Source organism: Mus musculus, chromosome 1 (genome assembly GCF_000001635.26).
Source record: "Mus musculus strain C57BL/6J chromosome 1, GRCm38.p6 C57BL/6J".
Lineage (NCBI taxonomy): Eukaryota > Metazoa > Chordata > Mammalia > Rodentia > Muridae > Mus > Mus musculus.
The window spans coordinates 161,086,978-161,102,834 of NC_000067.6; the positions used below are offsets into that span (position 1 = coordinate 161,086,978).

At 40.7% G+C, this 15,857-nt stretch overlaps 1 protein-coding gene across 2 annotated transcripts in view; it reads right to left on the minus strand.

The window, feature by feature from the left end:
* Window positions 1-1,397: 1,397 nt before the first annotated feature.
* Window positions 1,398-15,857, minus strand: part of Klhl20 (kelch-like 20) — a 43,134-nt gene continuing 28,674 nt past the window's right edge. Inside the window, exons 7-13 of one of the 2 annotated variants that reach the window (XR_373601.4) lie at window positions 14,474-14,657; window positions 12,165-12,308; window positions 11,286-11,419; window positions 8,552-8,760; window positions 6,704-6,810; window positions 2,937-3,534; window positions 1,398-2,220 (exon numbers count right to left, since the gene is read on the minus strand). Coding sequence is in view for 1 of the 2 variants with exons in the window: in NM_001039482.1 (NP_001034571.1) it covers window positions 3,450-3,534; window positions 6,704-6,810; window positions 8,552-8,760; window positions 11,286-11,419; window positions 12,165-12,308; window positions 14,474-14,657 (863 nt within the window). In the remaining variant the exon portion in view is untranslated. Of the gene's footprint in view, window positions 3,535-6,703; window positions 6,811-8,551; window positions 8,761-11,285; window positions 11,420-12,164; window positions 12,309-14,473; window positions 14,658-15,857 lie in introns of both variants that reach the window. The other variant, NM_001039482.1, reaches the window with a different exon arrangement.

Consider the following 15,857-nt stretch of genomic DNA (forward strand, 5'->3'; position numbering starts at 1 on the left):
GTCTCACACTAGCAACTTAATCTTACGTGCGTTCGTGACCGGCCAGGAAAGATGCAACAAACTGGAATCTTCTGCAGGAAAAGCTTTATTGCTTACATCTTCAGAAGCAAGAGAGAGAATGGCAAAACCCCGTCCCTTTTAAGGAGAATTATCCTCCGCCTAGGACGTGTCGCTCCCTGATTGGCTGCAGCCCATTGGCGGAGTTGTCGGCACGGGGAAGGCAGAGCACATGGAGTGGAGAACTACCCTTGGCACATGTGCAGATTATTTGTTTACCACTTAGAACACAGGATGTCAGCGCCATCTTGTAACGGCTCCCCACAACTTAACAACACACTTGAAAACTCTAGAACAATAAGAAGTAGTGTTCGATCCAAAAGGAGTAGACAGCAAGAAATAATCAAACTCAGGTCTGAAATCAACAAAATAGAAACAAAATATAAATAATCAATGAAACAAAGAGATGGTTCTTGAGAAAAATCAGTAAGATTGACAAATCCCTATTCAAATTAACTAAAAGACAAAGAGAGAAAAAAAAATCCAAATTGACAAAATTAGAAATGAGAAGGGGCACTGAGGAACCCAGAGTTAAAAGGACACACTTATACAAACTAACCAAACTGTAAAGTCTCAAAGAAACATAACTTTCTTGCTAGATACCACTTTGCTCATATGAACTCACAGCAGCATGTGCAGGGCCTCATCTCAATCCTGAGTTGTGTCCTTTTTTCCTGTAAATTCAGATTTACAGAAACATCCTTTTATTTTGTTTTGAGATGGCCCTTTAAGAGATATTCTGGATTTTATTCCTGATATTATTGTAGGCTATGTTTCAGATAACATTAGTGGTAGTCTGGCATAAAAAAAGAAAGAGTGGGACTTTGGTAAAATGATATGTAAATCAGTTCTATCATTAAGTATACAGGCAGATTTCCTTGGTATTTTTATGTAGGTGACTGTATTAAGTGGGTTTGGAGTAGATAATTAGTCCTTTCCATCTAAAACTGTAAGACTCCTACACACAAGGAAATACATTTACAGATTGGGTTATATAAGATACATAGTGAAAAGTCTTAATTATATCACTGATGAAGCACTTTAACTTGATATAAAAGTAGTATAAGATACAAAACCAGAAATCCACATAACCAGTCAAGGTAGAAGTACCAAAGAGCAGGGACTGGGACTGGAGAGATGGCTTAGAGGCGAAGGCACTTGCTGCTAACCCTGATGAACTGAGTGACTCCTGGAACCCATATGATGGAAGGGGAGGGCCGACTCCAGCAAGTTGTCCTCTGCTGCTGTGGTGTGCTCCACACCACCCCCTTCACACACACATACACACACACACACACACACACACACACACACAGTTTTAAAAAATCCAACACAAAAACTTTAAAAATTAAAACATTTTTATGGTAAATACTACCTTTATTTTAAAAAGTTATACATGCTAGAAAAAAGCATAAATGATACATGTAAACAATTGTTTACCAAATACTTATTTTTTTCCTTGAAAAAGGTGCAAATGATGTTTAAATGTAAACACAAAAGGTGCCAGGGGAGAGGGAGAAGGTAAAGGTTATTCCTTTTGGTTGTGGCTAAAGTCTCATTCAAAGATTTTCCTGCAAAATACACTGAAAGAAAAAAAAAATCAGTCTGTGACTATAATGGGGGAGAACCTTAGGCACTAAAATATTCATTTATTTCCTTAAAATGTTTAACTTTTCATCAGAAAGTGCAACTTAAGAGACAGAGTAACAGTGGTCTTCTGAGATGAAAGAGTGACACTCAGCATAGGGACAGAGTAACAGTGGTCTTCTGAGATGAAGAGTGATAGCCTAAGGACAGAGTAACAGTGGCCTTCTGAGATGAAGAGTGACACTCAGCGTAAGGACCCCAGCTCTGTCCACACACTTCGCTGGCGTGGTGCTCCTAAACATGTACTCTAACATGAAGATCAGTCCTTTGGTGTATATAAGGGTCACCTCAGAGTCACCAGGCCAGAACATCCAGTGTAAAGTGAAAATCAGAATTCACGGCTGGAGAAAGTTCACTGCTCCTTGGTGGCCAAGAGGAGACAGGAAAGAAAGCTGCAGGTGGTGACAGTCGGCACAACTCTTCCACAGCCACACTCGCCTTCACTGGAATTCTCAAGATGACAACCAATGAGCCTCACATTGCTTTTATAAGAGACCTAGATACATGTGGCAGAAACTATGAAAATATTACAGGAGAAAAAAGGGAACTGGGGTAAGAATAAAGTTGAGCTAGCCAGATGAAAATGCCCACCAGTGAATGCAAAGTGTAGCATCTGAGTCCTGCTTTTATAGACTTAATAGTCCTTCCTAATTTTCCTGTTTAGTGAGATGTCTTCTTATTCAGTTTTTCTTTTACATTTAAAAGAAATTTCATTTTTAATTACTTATATTTGATGGGTGGATGTGTGTTTGTATGTATATGAATGCGTAGGAATGCGGGTACCTACAAAGGACGAAAGTGAGCCCTGGATAAGCAAGTTCAGCAGTTTTTAACCTGTGGGTCGTGACCTCTTCGGGGGTGGGGCGCGTGGGTAGGGGGGTCAAAGGGCCCTTTCACATGAGTTACATATCAGATATACTGTAATCAGATGTCTACATCATGATTCATAACAGCAGCAAAATGACTGTTATGAAGTAGCAACAAAAATAATGTTATGGTTGGGGGTCAGCACGACGTGAGGAACTGTGTTAAAGGGCTACAGCATCAGGAAGGCTGAGAGCCACCGTTGTTCATGGAATTACACACAGTTGTGAGCTGCCAGATATAAGTGCTGGGAACTGAACTCGGGTCCTCTGCAGAAGCAGCACGCACTCTCACTGAACCAGCTTTACATTTGGAGTGCTCTACTATTTAGTGCAAAGTGGTAACGAGCGCATATACTAGCGTTTTACCTTCATCACTGGCAATCTCTGCAGATGTATAGATATGTCTAAAAGGAATAACATCAGGTCACACATAGGTCTTCTGCGCTTACCAGGATCTTTAAAACCAATCCAAAACCTATAAAGCAAAGAAAATTTTGCAGCTTGGAATTTTTGCCTTTTTCCCCCCTCCTTTTTTTTCATGGTAGGAAGGATAAGTTAAAAAAAAAAAATTAAAAACAACACAACAATAACAACAACAAAAGCCCAAAGGACCCAAACCAACAAAACAAAAACAAAAATCCCCATCAAAACTCCATGATAAATTAAAGCCAAAAATAAATACTCTTCTGCACAGAGCGGAAAGGCATTGTGCAAAGGCGGCGTTTTGCAGGTGAGCTCCGTCCTTAGACGGGTATTTCTGAATGTTGAGGCACCGGCAAAGAATAAAATTTGTTCTATTGTTTTCTCCAGCTGTACAAAGCTTCGAAGTCAAGGCTCTTCCAAATATAAAGGAGCATATGCAAGATTTTTTTCCTGTGTTCACCATATATGGGATTCACAATGTGTCATTTTAATAACTCCTACACCACCTCCTAGCCGACGGTAATTCATCCCTCCGTATAACCTGCAAAGAGAAAAACAAAGGCATATTTTTTAACTGGAAAAAGCACTGCTCCTTCTAAATGAAGGCATCAGTCACAGCATTCTGAGCTTCATGGAACTCTTCCACAGTCAGAAGCAAATGGAACACAGGCAAGTAGCAGAAAGAAGTCAGACTATGACTGAAAAGCTCAGGTGAGTGAGGCTGGCCCACCCTTTTACACTAGAGCTTTGTACCTAGCCTGGCCTCTAAAACACAAAACATTATGTTTCACATTCTTGTGTCTAATTTTATGCCTGGCTATCTATTTTCCCAGACATATTTTCTCCTTGCCTAAAGCTTTCTAAATTATGAATTGTCTTATTCCTCTTGCTATGATCTTCCTAGACCCACAGTTATGGAAATGCTGGTATTACAGGCATGCACCACTGTACTTGCCTTAATTGTTTTTATTTGATTTTTCTATTTGACTTTTCAGCTGTTCTCACTCCAGCCCTGGTTGCTTCAAAATCATGTCAATCCTCCTGCCTCAGCTCCTAAAGGGCTGGGGTTTTGTTATGAACACCAAACCAAGCTGCTCAATTTCTCCTGTTCCTCTCCCCTCTGCCCCCCACCCTCTGTCCTTTCCTTTCGTCTTGTATATCTGTATACTGTGTTCAGGTGCACATATGAGTGGAGACCGAGGTCATCTTAGATGTCATTCTTCAGAAGACATCCATTGGGTTTGGTTTTGAGGCTGTGTTGTGGTGGCCTGGGACTCATTGAGGAGCTTGCTGACTGGTCAGGGAGCCCAGCGATCTGCTTTGTCTCTGCCTCCCCAGCTTTGCTCCTGCAGATGCTTAGCACCATGGTTGGCTGTTTATGTGGGTTATGTGGATTCAAATCAAGTCTTCATGCTTGCAGAAGCAAGCACTTTACCACCTGCTCTTTCTTCCCAGCCCATCAGTTCATTTTTATTCCTGTGTCTATATAGTATCATTCATATAGTATCATCTATACAGCAACATTTAGTTTGTGATATGTGAACAAGATCATCTTCAAAGTTAAAGACTTTCAGGGGGAAAATACTAGCTCCTCATTCAGCAATGAGATAAAATTGATTTGGGATATGCACCAGGTATGGTAATACATACCTATAATTACCAAACATGGAAGAATGATACAGCTTAAAACTAGTCTTGACCTACATAGTTGTAGGCCAACTTGGGCTATAGAGGGCTACTTTCTTAAAAAGCAAAACAAACAACTAAAAACCAACCAAACAAAACAATTACAATAAAAACAACCACCACCACCACCACCACCCAGTATGGTGACCCATGCTTGTAATCCCAGCACTCAGGAGACTGAGTAGCACTGCTGTGAGTTCGAGGGCAGCCTGGGCTGCAGAGTAAATTCAAGGTTAGTTTGGCCTATGGTGAAACCCTACTTCAAAAAGCCAAAAACAAAAACAAAACTATTAAGTTTGGGCTGGGCATAGAACACACACCTTTAACCCAGCACTCAGGAGGCAGAGGCAGGTGGATCTCTGAGTTTGAGGTCAGTTAAGTGTTCACAGTGAGTCCCAGGACAGCCAGGGCTACACAGAGAAACCCTGTCGCAAAAACTGAAACAAAACAAACAAAAAACTCAAACCAACGAAAAGGGTTTTTAGATTATAGATGTACATATATATTACAGATTACATTATATAATCTATAAATGATTTTTAGGACCTTCATGAATATTATTCACCACACATTATTAATTTTAATGATAGTTACTGATAAAAGTCCATACATAGCTTATAGTGATTATGAGACAGAAGTAGTTGTAGCTATTTCTTTATTTATGCTTACTCTAAATTCCTACCCGCCCCCCCACAAAAAAGCCTGTATAAGGAAGTAAACATTCCACGAGTGGGAGGCTTTTCTTTGTGCAAACCTGCTCTTCTCTGTCCTTTATCGGTAACATTTAGCAATGTAGTAAGGCTTTTGTGGCCACTCTACAGACAGGCCCCCCTGACTTCCTTAGCCCTCCTTCGTTTGCTATCATCACGTAGCACTTCCACCGAGTATGTTACTACAGTGCCAACACTGGAACAGCACGGAATCTATCTTCACTTTTGTTTCCTCAGGAACCAGAACACTCAGGAAATTGGATAAACATGGTCATGAAAAACATAAATGTTGGGCAAAAAACCCACCATGTTAACTGACTTTAGTATTGTGACTCCTCAGCTATACAGACTCCCACGACAGTTATTTCAGTCTCAGTAAGAGATGTGTAGGGAGTGCTTGCCTAGCATCTGATGCCCTGGATCTTGGGATGTGCAGTGCTAGGGGTTGAGCCCAGGCTCTCATCCAGCTAGGCATGTGCTCTACCATTGTACCCAACCCTGTCCCTAAGGATTTAGAAACAACATCAAATTAAATCTATAAAATGAAGTTTAAAATAGTTAACCTCTCAAAAATAAGATGTAGCTTCCTATCTAAAATGAACTTTAAAATAGGGCAGACTTCAAACCAGAAGAATCTGTATCAATACACTTTTAAAGGAGGAGTAGGTTTCAAAATAGTGTTTTGAAAGTAACTACATTTTACTCCCTACAAAGAAGGCTTCTCACAAACAAAACAAAACAAAACAAAACAAAACAAAACACAGTCTGTATACCCAGACTGAGAACTGAAGGTTCTGGCTCTGAGTTAATAATGCCCCTAGCTTATTAATGCACACCTTTATTTTCTTGGTGCATTGGTTTCCCCAGCAGGATATGACGGGAATAGAAAGGATATTCTTCACTGTTTTTCTCACCTCTACTTATATAAAATGAGATGGTTAAGCTGGGCATGGTGGCGCACGCCTTTAATCCCAGCACTCAGGAGGCAGAGGCAGGCGGATTTCTGAGTTTGAGGCCAGCCTGGTCTACAGAGTGAGTTCCAGGACAGCCAGGGCTACACAGAGAAACCCTGTCTCGAAAAACCAAAAACCAAAACAAAAAAAAAGATGGTTATTAGAAGAACTTAGGAATATTTTTATCAGATACTTTAGAATAACCAAGTTAAAATGTATCATCATATCTGGGTTACTTCAGTTTCCTTCAGGAAACCACGTGAGGATGTAAGTTGGCTATCCCACTTTTGGTGGTCAGGATCTTTCTCAAGCCCATGACTTCAAGTTAGAAATGAGAAGACTTGAAAAGTCTAAAGGTTACCTCCACGTATTGGCATCTGGGTCAAAAACTTCAATGGTCTTCAAGTATGTTGTGCCATCAAAGCCCCCCACTGCCATAAGCTGTCCATTGACCACGGCCAGGCCGACCTGTGGGAGCAAAGCACAGTGGCTGCTGAGAGCCGAGAAAGCCGCGGGGAATTCACAGTCTCTAGGGAGACGCTCAGATCGCTTAGATTCCACTTTGCATGACGCCAGGGAGAAAAGGGAGCAGTACTCCATGAACGATGGGAACATCAGGTTAGGCCTTTTATTAACATATGCGCCTAAGCAGAGTCAGATGCATCTGTAAAGTGTAGAGAACCACTCACTTGGCACGAACAAGAACCTCCAACCTGCTCTCACTTCTGGTTTGCCCACTCTAATCCACTTTCTAAATTGCTACTAAAATATTATTAAAAACATGAACATAAACATATCACTCCTGTTCAGAAACTTCTTTCTTTTTTTTTTGTATTACTGCTTTTTTTTTTAAAGATTTATTTTATTACTATATCTAAGTACACTGTAGCTGTCTTCAGACATACCAGAAGAGGGCATCAGATCTTATTAAGGATGGTTGTGAGCCACCATGTGGTTGCTGGGATTTGAACTCATGACCTTTGGAAGAGCAGTCAGTGCTCTTACCCACTGAGCCATCTCTCCAGCCCCTGTTCAGAAACTTCTAAGCCTCCATTCTGCCTAAGACAGGTTTTAGGTCTGTAATGTTACTCAAGCTTTTAGAAATCTGGCCACCACGTTTGGCCTTGCCTCCTACATTTCCCCCTCTCCTAATGAACTCTGTGCTTTTGGAATGCTGGACTGTTAGTCTCCGAATCAGTATGCAGGGCTGAGTAACTCATGTGCATTAAGCCCATTCCCCCACGTCCTTCTGTCACATACAGCACTCCACAGCACATCCTTACTGTAGACACTGTAAACATTTCAGTCTCCTTCACCATAACAAGAATTCTATAGACATTTGCCTTCTAAGTAAGTGAAGATGGAATCAAGTGGACAGTGGGAATCACAGGGATAGATCTGAAAGCTGTCAGTTCCCAGGAATAAATAGAGACACAGAACACACGACTCTTCCCCTTGAGCCTTGATGTACGCAAACCAGAACTTGCTCCTTTTTATCCTTAGATTAGGGAGGGAGTCTCTCGGTGCAGTCTGCTTCTCTTTCCTTTGAGTATGTGTCCTACACTGATGGACTCCTGCCACAATCAATGCTTAATGGGTTAGGGTTCATTGAGACAAACATTCCCAAAGGTGAATTTTATGTTCCATTTGGACATCTCTTTAGTGACCAGACATTCATTTGTGGTTGAGACCATGACAACAGGTCAGCCAGATGTGGCCTACATTATAGATGGGGCAGACTCTCAAACCACCTTTGGAAGACGCGTAGAAGGGCCAGGTATGCTTTACTGTTTGTATCAGTATACGAAGTCTACTTGAAAAAATTAGCTAGGAATACCATACAGGAATAGTTAATGCTATTTTACGTAAGTTAGATAGGGGATGATATAGGAAAGATACTGTCCAGCGAAGTGGCTGGTAAAAGGTAAATAAAAAAAATAGTGTATACAATTACATATATGAATGAATAGAAAATATTTAGCTACTGGAGCTAAAAGCAATCAAAAGAAATACAAGCTTTTTGGGTTTTGTTTTTTTCTGTTTTGCCTAAAAGCGTCTTGACAGCTGAGACGCTGGAAATACAGCACATGGACAGCAGCCCTTCACCGCGCAGTGTCCTAGTGCAGCTTACAGCTTAGAGAATTCCTTTTACACACCCCCTCTCAGTGCTTGCCTGCAAAGCTCAAAGCTCCCAGTAGCTGGCACTTACTCCACTCCTGCGGGATGTCATGGCCACCACGGGAGACCACTGGTTAGTTCTGGGGTTGTATCTCTCAGCACTGCTAAGCTCTGTAGTGTCGTCTCTCCCTCCCACTGCATAGATCATGTCCTGGTACACCGCACAGCCTAGGTGTTTTCTTCGGGTCCCCATAGGCGCTATGGTGTGCCATCTGTTTTCCTGAGGATTGTAGCGCTCCACTGCAGTGAAGACAAAGATCAGTAAGTAAGAACAAACCTGCTTCCTTCTTCATAGCCACTCCAACGGCCAAGACACCTACTTTTCAGTAAATAATCTGATCAGGAAACAGTTTCTTTTTTTTTTAATTTGATATTTTCTTCATTTACATTTCAAATGCTATCCCAAAAGTCCCCTATACCCTACCCCCTTACATTTCAAATGCTATCCCAAAAGTCCCCTATACCCTACCCCCACGCTGCTCCCCTCCCCACCCACTCCCACTTCTTGGCCCTGGTGTTTCCCTGTACTGGGGCATATAAAGTTTGCTAGACCAAGGGGCCTTTCTTCCCAATGATGGCCGACTAGGCCATCTTCTGATACATATGTAGCTAGAGACATGAGCTCTGGGGGTACTGGTTAGTTCATATTGTTGTTCCACCTATAGGGTTGCAGACCCCTGCAGCTCTTGGGTACTTTCTCTAGCTCCTACATTGGGGGCCAGTTTCTTACAGTCATCTTCTAAGGAACTGGCATGTGTTAACTTCTAGTTGTGGCTACATAACTAGTTATATGCACTTTCCTTATCTTCTAGTAGGGTGGAACTTGATTATGACTTAAAAGAATGGTTTAGTATTAAAAATTCATTGTTATAGTTAGACAGGTTTTTTACTTTTATTTTTCTCATATAATTTATTTGATTATTTATTCATGTTTTGTTCTTTTTTTTAGATGGAGTCTTGCTCTGTGGTGCTAGCCTAGAACTCACTATGTAGCCCGGCCTCAAACTCATGATCGATCCTTCTGTCTTTGTCTCCCAAGTGCTGGGATTAGTGGCGTGCTCGCCCATGCTGTTTGCCTAGTGTCTTCTGAGCCACCGAAGATACATAACAATGAATCTCATGGTGTGCCACTGACAATATCCTTAGATAAAAATAGCTATTATGTCTAGACCAGTGATTCTCAACCTGTGGATCATGACTCCTTTGGGGGGGTGTGTGTCACACATCAGTTATTTGCATTGCGATTCATAACAGTTATGAAGTAGTAATTAATTTTATGGTTGGGGGGTCACCACAACATGAGGAATTGTATTAAAGGATTGCTGCATTAGGAAGTTTGAGAACCACTGGTCTAGATAGAAAAGGCAAAGAAGCTTGTAGCTCTAAGGTTTTACTTATTCTTATATTAAAAGAATTCTTTTTCTACTGAGGAGAGGTGGTGATTATGGGAGGTAGGGAACTCACTCTATTTAGAAAGTAGAGTTTTGCTTTGTTTTTTAAACTGTGGCCCTATTTGTTTGTTTACTTATTTACTTATCTATCTTCTTTGCCCTCATGTGTGTATATGCACGATGTGCATGCCTGGTGTCTTCAGCAGAACCCTGGGGCTGCAGGTGCAGATGGCTGTAAGGCACCTGGGGCTGCAGGTGCAGATGGCTGTAAGGCACCTATGGGTGCAGGTGCAGATGGCTGTAAGGCACCTGTGGGTGCAGGTGCAGATGGCTGTAAGGCACCTGTGGGTGCAGGTGCAGATGGCTGTAAGGCACCTGTGGGTGCAGGTGCAGATGGCTGTAAGGCACCTGTGGGTGCAGGTGCAGATGGCTGTAAGGCACCTGTGGGTGCCGGTGCAGATGGCTGTAAGGCACCTGTGGGTGCAGGAGCTGAGCAAGAAGCATTCTCAACCAAGCGCTCTTAACCACTAAGTCGTCTCTGCAGCCCCAGACTTTTAAAAATTCACTATAAGTTTCTGGAAGTTTATGAAGTATGTAGAGAAAGAAAACTTTGGGGAACATATTAGAAGTTATGAGTTACATTTTTCTAGAGAGAAAACTAAAACATATTCTTTAAAAAGATAAAAAATACATTTATGAGTATATGAGCAGCACAAATTAGATTTGGTGGGTGTATTGGCTAGTTTTGTGTCAACTTGACACAGCTGGAGTTATCACAGAAAAAGGAGCTTCAGTTGAGGAAATGCCTCCATGAGATCCAACTGTAAGGCATTTTCTCAATTAGTGATCAAGGGGGAAAGGCCCTTGTGGGTGGGACCATCTCTGGGCTGGTAGTCTTGGTTCTATAAGAGAGCAGGCTGAGCAAGCCAGGGGAAGCAAGCCAGTAAGGAACATCCCTCCATGGCCTCTGCATCAGCTCCTGCTTCCTGACCTGCTTGAGTTCCAGTCCTGACTTCTTTCAGTGATGAACAGCAATGTGGAAATGTAAGCTGAATAAACCCTTTCCTTCCCAACTTGCTTCTTGGTCATGATGTTTGTGCAGTAATAGAAACCCTGACTAAGACAGTGGGTTACTAAGAAGACAAATGAAGTTGAGACTGGATGGGGAGGTGGAGGGTGGATCTGAGAGGAGTGGAAGGATGAATACAATAAAATATATTCCATGAAATTCTTCAAGAATTAATAAAGACGTTATATTGAAAGTATATTGAAAGTAGAATAACCTGAGCATTTAATATTTAGTATAGAGCATTTAATATTTCCCCCAGGAAAATGTGTTGCATTTGGAACTCATACTGCTGTTGAGAGACTGACCTGTGTTAAGTGGAGATGTTCCATCTGAGCCACCAACAGCGTATAAGAACCCTCCCAACACGGCGACAGCCACCCCTAGCCTTCTAGTGCTCATTGAAGCCACCCGGGTCCACTTGTTCTCCTTTGGATCATACCTGCAGGGAGGGAAACATATTCCTACTGCCCAAGCAGTGTCTACACATCTGAAACCACAAGAGATAAAATGGACACACACATCTGCCATAGCTTAAGAAAAAGTACACACACACAAAGTCACACACATACAGTCATACACATCTACTATTCAGTTTTATTAAAAGCCACAAATTTGTCATTTGTGACAATAGGATGAATGTGGGGGGATATTTTGTTAAGTGAAATAAGTCAGACACATGAAGAAAAATACCATTTGATCTTGAAGATGGAATCTAAAATGAGTCTAATTTATAGAAGCAAACAGTAGAGGATTCCACTCTCAGTGGGCTGGGTGATTGGTTGGCAGGATCACAGAGATGCTGGTCAAAAATACTTTAAGGAAATCTAAAGTACATTGCGGTGAGTAGTTATTATGTCATGCATTTGAAAATTTGGTGAAAAGTGTTTTCACCAAAACTCTCTAAGTATTTAGGGTAATAATCAGCTAATTAGTTTGTCTTAGCCATTCTACATGGTTTAAATAGTTAAATACATCATGTTCACCACAAATGTATTTTTATCAATTAAAGAGTAGATGGGGGTGTGCTATAGACTAGTAGACGGAGAGAACCAATTCCACAAAGTCACCTTCTGACCCTCCCACTCCATTATAAGCTCTAGGCCATTTCGGGCTACATAAAACTGCAAAAAGAACTCTGAATGCCCATTAAAAGTTGAAAGTTACTTTGATTAAAAAGACATCACCTCTCAACTATATTGAGGCAAGAGACACCATCCTGTCCACCCACAGCATAGAGAAAACCTCCAAGGACTGCCACACCAACGCTTGTCCTGCAGGTGCTTGTAGGGGCCACATCGCTGCTCCATTGGTTAGTTTTGGGGTCATATCTGGAAAGAACACCAAGAGTATGTATTACATGGTGGAGCTTGACTGTGCTTATATTTCAAACATAAGCATATATTTCTATTTAAGGACTGTTTCTTTTTCTCAAACATAGGCTGATTAACAATCAAGGCATATGAATGGGGATTGAACTGAGGGACCATATGCTGGTAACTGTGCTGTTAGACCTACATCCCTGCCTAATTTACCTTTTACAATTTATTTTTAATGTTTATTTTGAATATATTTTCCTTTATAAAAATCAGAATGCTGCAGAATCCCACACCAGTTCCAGTTTCTTCCCATTTGGATTTGGCATACATCCCTTAAACCTTTGCAATAAAATGTTATTCACATTTGCATTTATTTAAATGCAAAAATGCTTTATTTACATAAATAATACTACACAGTATGCAGTTTTCTCCTTTGATGTATTTTTGAGATCTCATTTTGTTAATATCATTGTAGATTTTTTTCTTTGAACTATTTAGTTATATTGCAATGTACAATGTACAATGCACTGTTTGATCTTATTTTCTAATGATAGCATACACACACACACACACACACACACACACTTTGGTAATTAGAAACAGGAATTATAACACTGAGCACACAGCTCAACAGTAGAGTGCTTATCTGGCATGTGCAGGACCCCTTAACCACTGAAAAGCCACAAAGCAAAAGATAACCAAGTTGCCCCCTTTATAGCTATATTCATTTTTACTTTAAAATTTTTCATTACTTTTCTTTCCTCCTGGTTTTTTCCTGTTTTTCTAGATTTTTGTTGCTCTTTATAACTTCTTGACTTAAAAGCACATTTTTCTTTCTTTTTCCTCTTTGAGACAGGGTCTCTCTATGTAGTTTGGAATTGCCTCAAACTTGTGACCCTTGGCTCTCCTGCTTCAGCCTCCCACATGCTAGGATCACAGATATGTGCAGCACACCCACCTCTCTTACTTTCTCTTTTCTCTTTTTCAAATGCGTCTAACATATTGTTCGTTCACACGCTTGCCTCTATGTATCACCTTAGCTACAGTTTAGATATTTTGATATATATTGACCTAATTGTTTAGCTACAAACATTTAGTCATTGTGCTCTGATTTATTCAGCACACCGACTTACATCTAGGTACCATTCTCCCTGCTGTTCCTCCCTCCACAATCTATAGAGCCAACCCTTCTGTTTCGATTGTCTGGTTTTGTTTTTTACCTATGCCATATCTAGAACCAATGTCCAGAACTGGATATACAACTTTCTACAGATATGCTATGGAACTATGACAATTACTACAGATCAGCATGGCTTAATAAAAGAGATTGTGTGGCAACAAGAAACTTAAAAGAAAAAAAATTCTCTCACTGTAACTTCCAGTGTGCCAGGTACCTCAACAATTGTATAAAACAGTATGCACAAGCATCCTTAAAATACTCATGAAGGGGCTGGAGAGATGGCTCAATGGTTAAGAGCGCTGACTGCTCCTCCGAAGGTCCTGAGTTCAAATCCCAGCAACCACATAGTGGTTCACAACCATCTGTAATGGGATCTGACACCCTCTTCTGGTGCATTTGAAGACATCTACAGTGTACTTAGATACAATAATAAATAAATCTTTAGGCTGGAGTGAGCAACCTAGCAACCACATGATGGCTCACAACCATCTGTACAGCTAGAGTATACCCATAATACAGTAAATAAATAAATAAATTAATTAATTAATAAACAAACAAACAGGTAAATCTATCTTTAAAAAAAAAAACTTATGAAAGAGCAGAGGAACAAGTAACTCATCTGTGGTCAGAGAAGGTTTTACGCAGGAAGTAACATTTGAAATCTTGTAAGCCTTAAAGGGGCACAGATATTCCAGGGTGGGAAGAACAGCATGCATACATGCAGGGGCAGGAGGAGGAAAGAAGACAGTATGCCCAAGGAGCTGCAGGCAGTTTGCTATATCTGCATTAGCATGCTTAGAAAATGACTGTGTCCAGTGGGGAAGAGACCAGAAAAATTGGTAAAGATCAGATCATAAAGGTCTTCATGATAAGGAGGAGTCTAGACTATTAATTGGTGTCACAGATATACCACTAAATTAGTAAGTCACATGGTTTTCAATTAGTACCTCAAACAAAATCATAGGGACAAGAGGGATTTTTTTAACATTAACCTTACCTTTCAACACTATTGAGATATGAGGATCCATCATGGCCGCCTACTGCATATAACAGGTCATCAAGAACACTGACCCCGACTCCACATCGCCTTTTGCTCATTGAAGCTACCATTCGCCACTCATTGGTCTGGGGGTCATAGCGTTCAACACTGGAAATGGCATCTCCACTGCACCAACCACCAACTACAAAACAACAGAAATGGTTAAGAGAACGCCTATCCTCGGGCAGACTGTTAACCACTATGACTCCATGCTCTGACTAACCAAGACCATGCAGAAGCAGGTCAAGGACAAGTGACAGTCACCAAAAGTCAGCAACAGCCCCTGAGCTGTACCTAGATCTTGGATCCCAGTCTCCAGAACTATGAGAACATGCATTTCTTTTGTCTGAACTACCCAGTCTACGGTATTCTGTTATGGCACCCTGGGTAGGCTAATACAGTGGGTAAGATTTAGAATAACTGCCAAGCCAAGTTCCATCATCCTTTCCTAAATGACCACGGGGTGGGGGGTGGGGGGGAATATGTGGTAATGGCAGATAATGCTAAACTTGTTTTTCTTTCAAATCATGTCCACTTCAATGTAAGTAAGAGTGACTCTACAGCTTAAAAAAACAAAAAACAACCAAGGTTATTTTAAGCTTAAAATACTTTGAAACTACTAGTTTCTACATGGTGTTAAATGACTCCTGAGCCACATTAAAAGCAGAATATTAATAATTTTCCAGACAGACCTAAACGTTCACTTTCTTTATTTCAAATTTCAGTGTAATATAATTTTACTTTATTATTGTTTCATTTGAATCAGAAGAGTCACCAGGTACTAGCGCACAGCAAGTGTATGTACAGTAATTTGCTTAAGTGTGAATTCCATAATTGGGCATATGCAAGGAATCTCAATATCAGAGAAAACCCCTGAAATTCTGAAATGGCCCAAGGCTGGGGCACCAGCAGCAGTAAGACAGTATGTCAGGTTGTTTTGAGCTCGCCAACATCAAAAGGGCCAGCAAAGTCTTTAATGTAGGACAATGTTTCTGGCAACTCCATGTAATTCTGAAGTGACTTGCTATAGAGTATCTAGGTTTATATAACCTATGTAGTGATTAACTATATAGATTAATGCATGCTACGAACACACATTGTGTGATGTTTTTAGATGAGATTTTCAGAGTACTATTTTGAAGACTAGCACTGCTGAGTTACTATGTGACTCTTATGATAGCAAGCATCATAGCTATCTAAATAATTATTCAAATATTAAGGAGATATTTGGTTTAATCACAGCATACTAAAATTCAAGCCTATATAGGATATGTGGGACATGATACCTAAAATTCTAGTGCTAGGGGGCTGAAGTGGGATTATGAGTTTAAGGCCAGCCTAC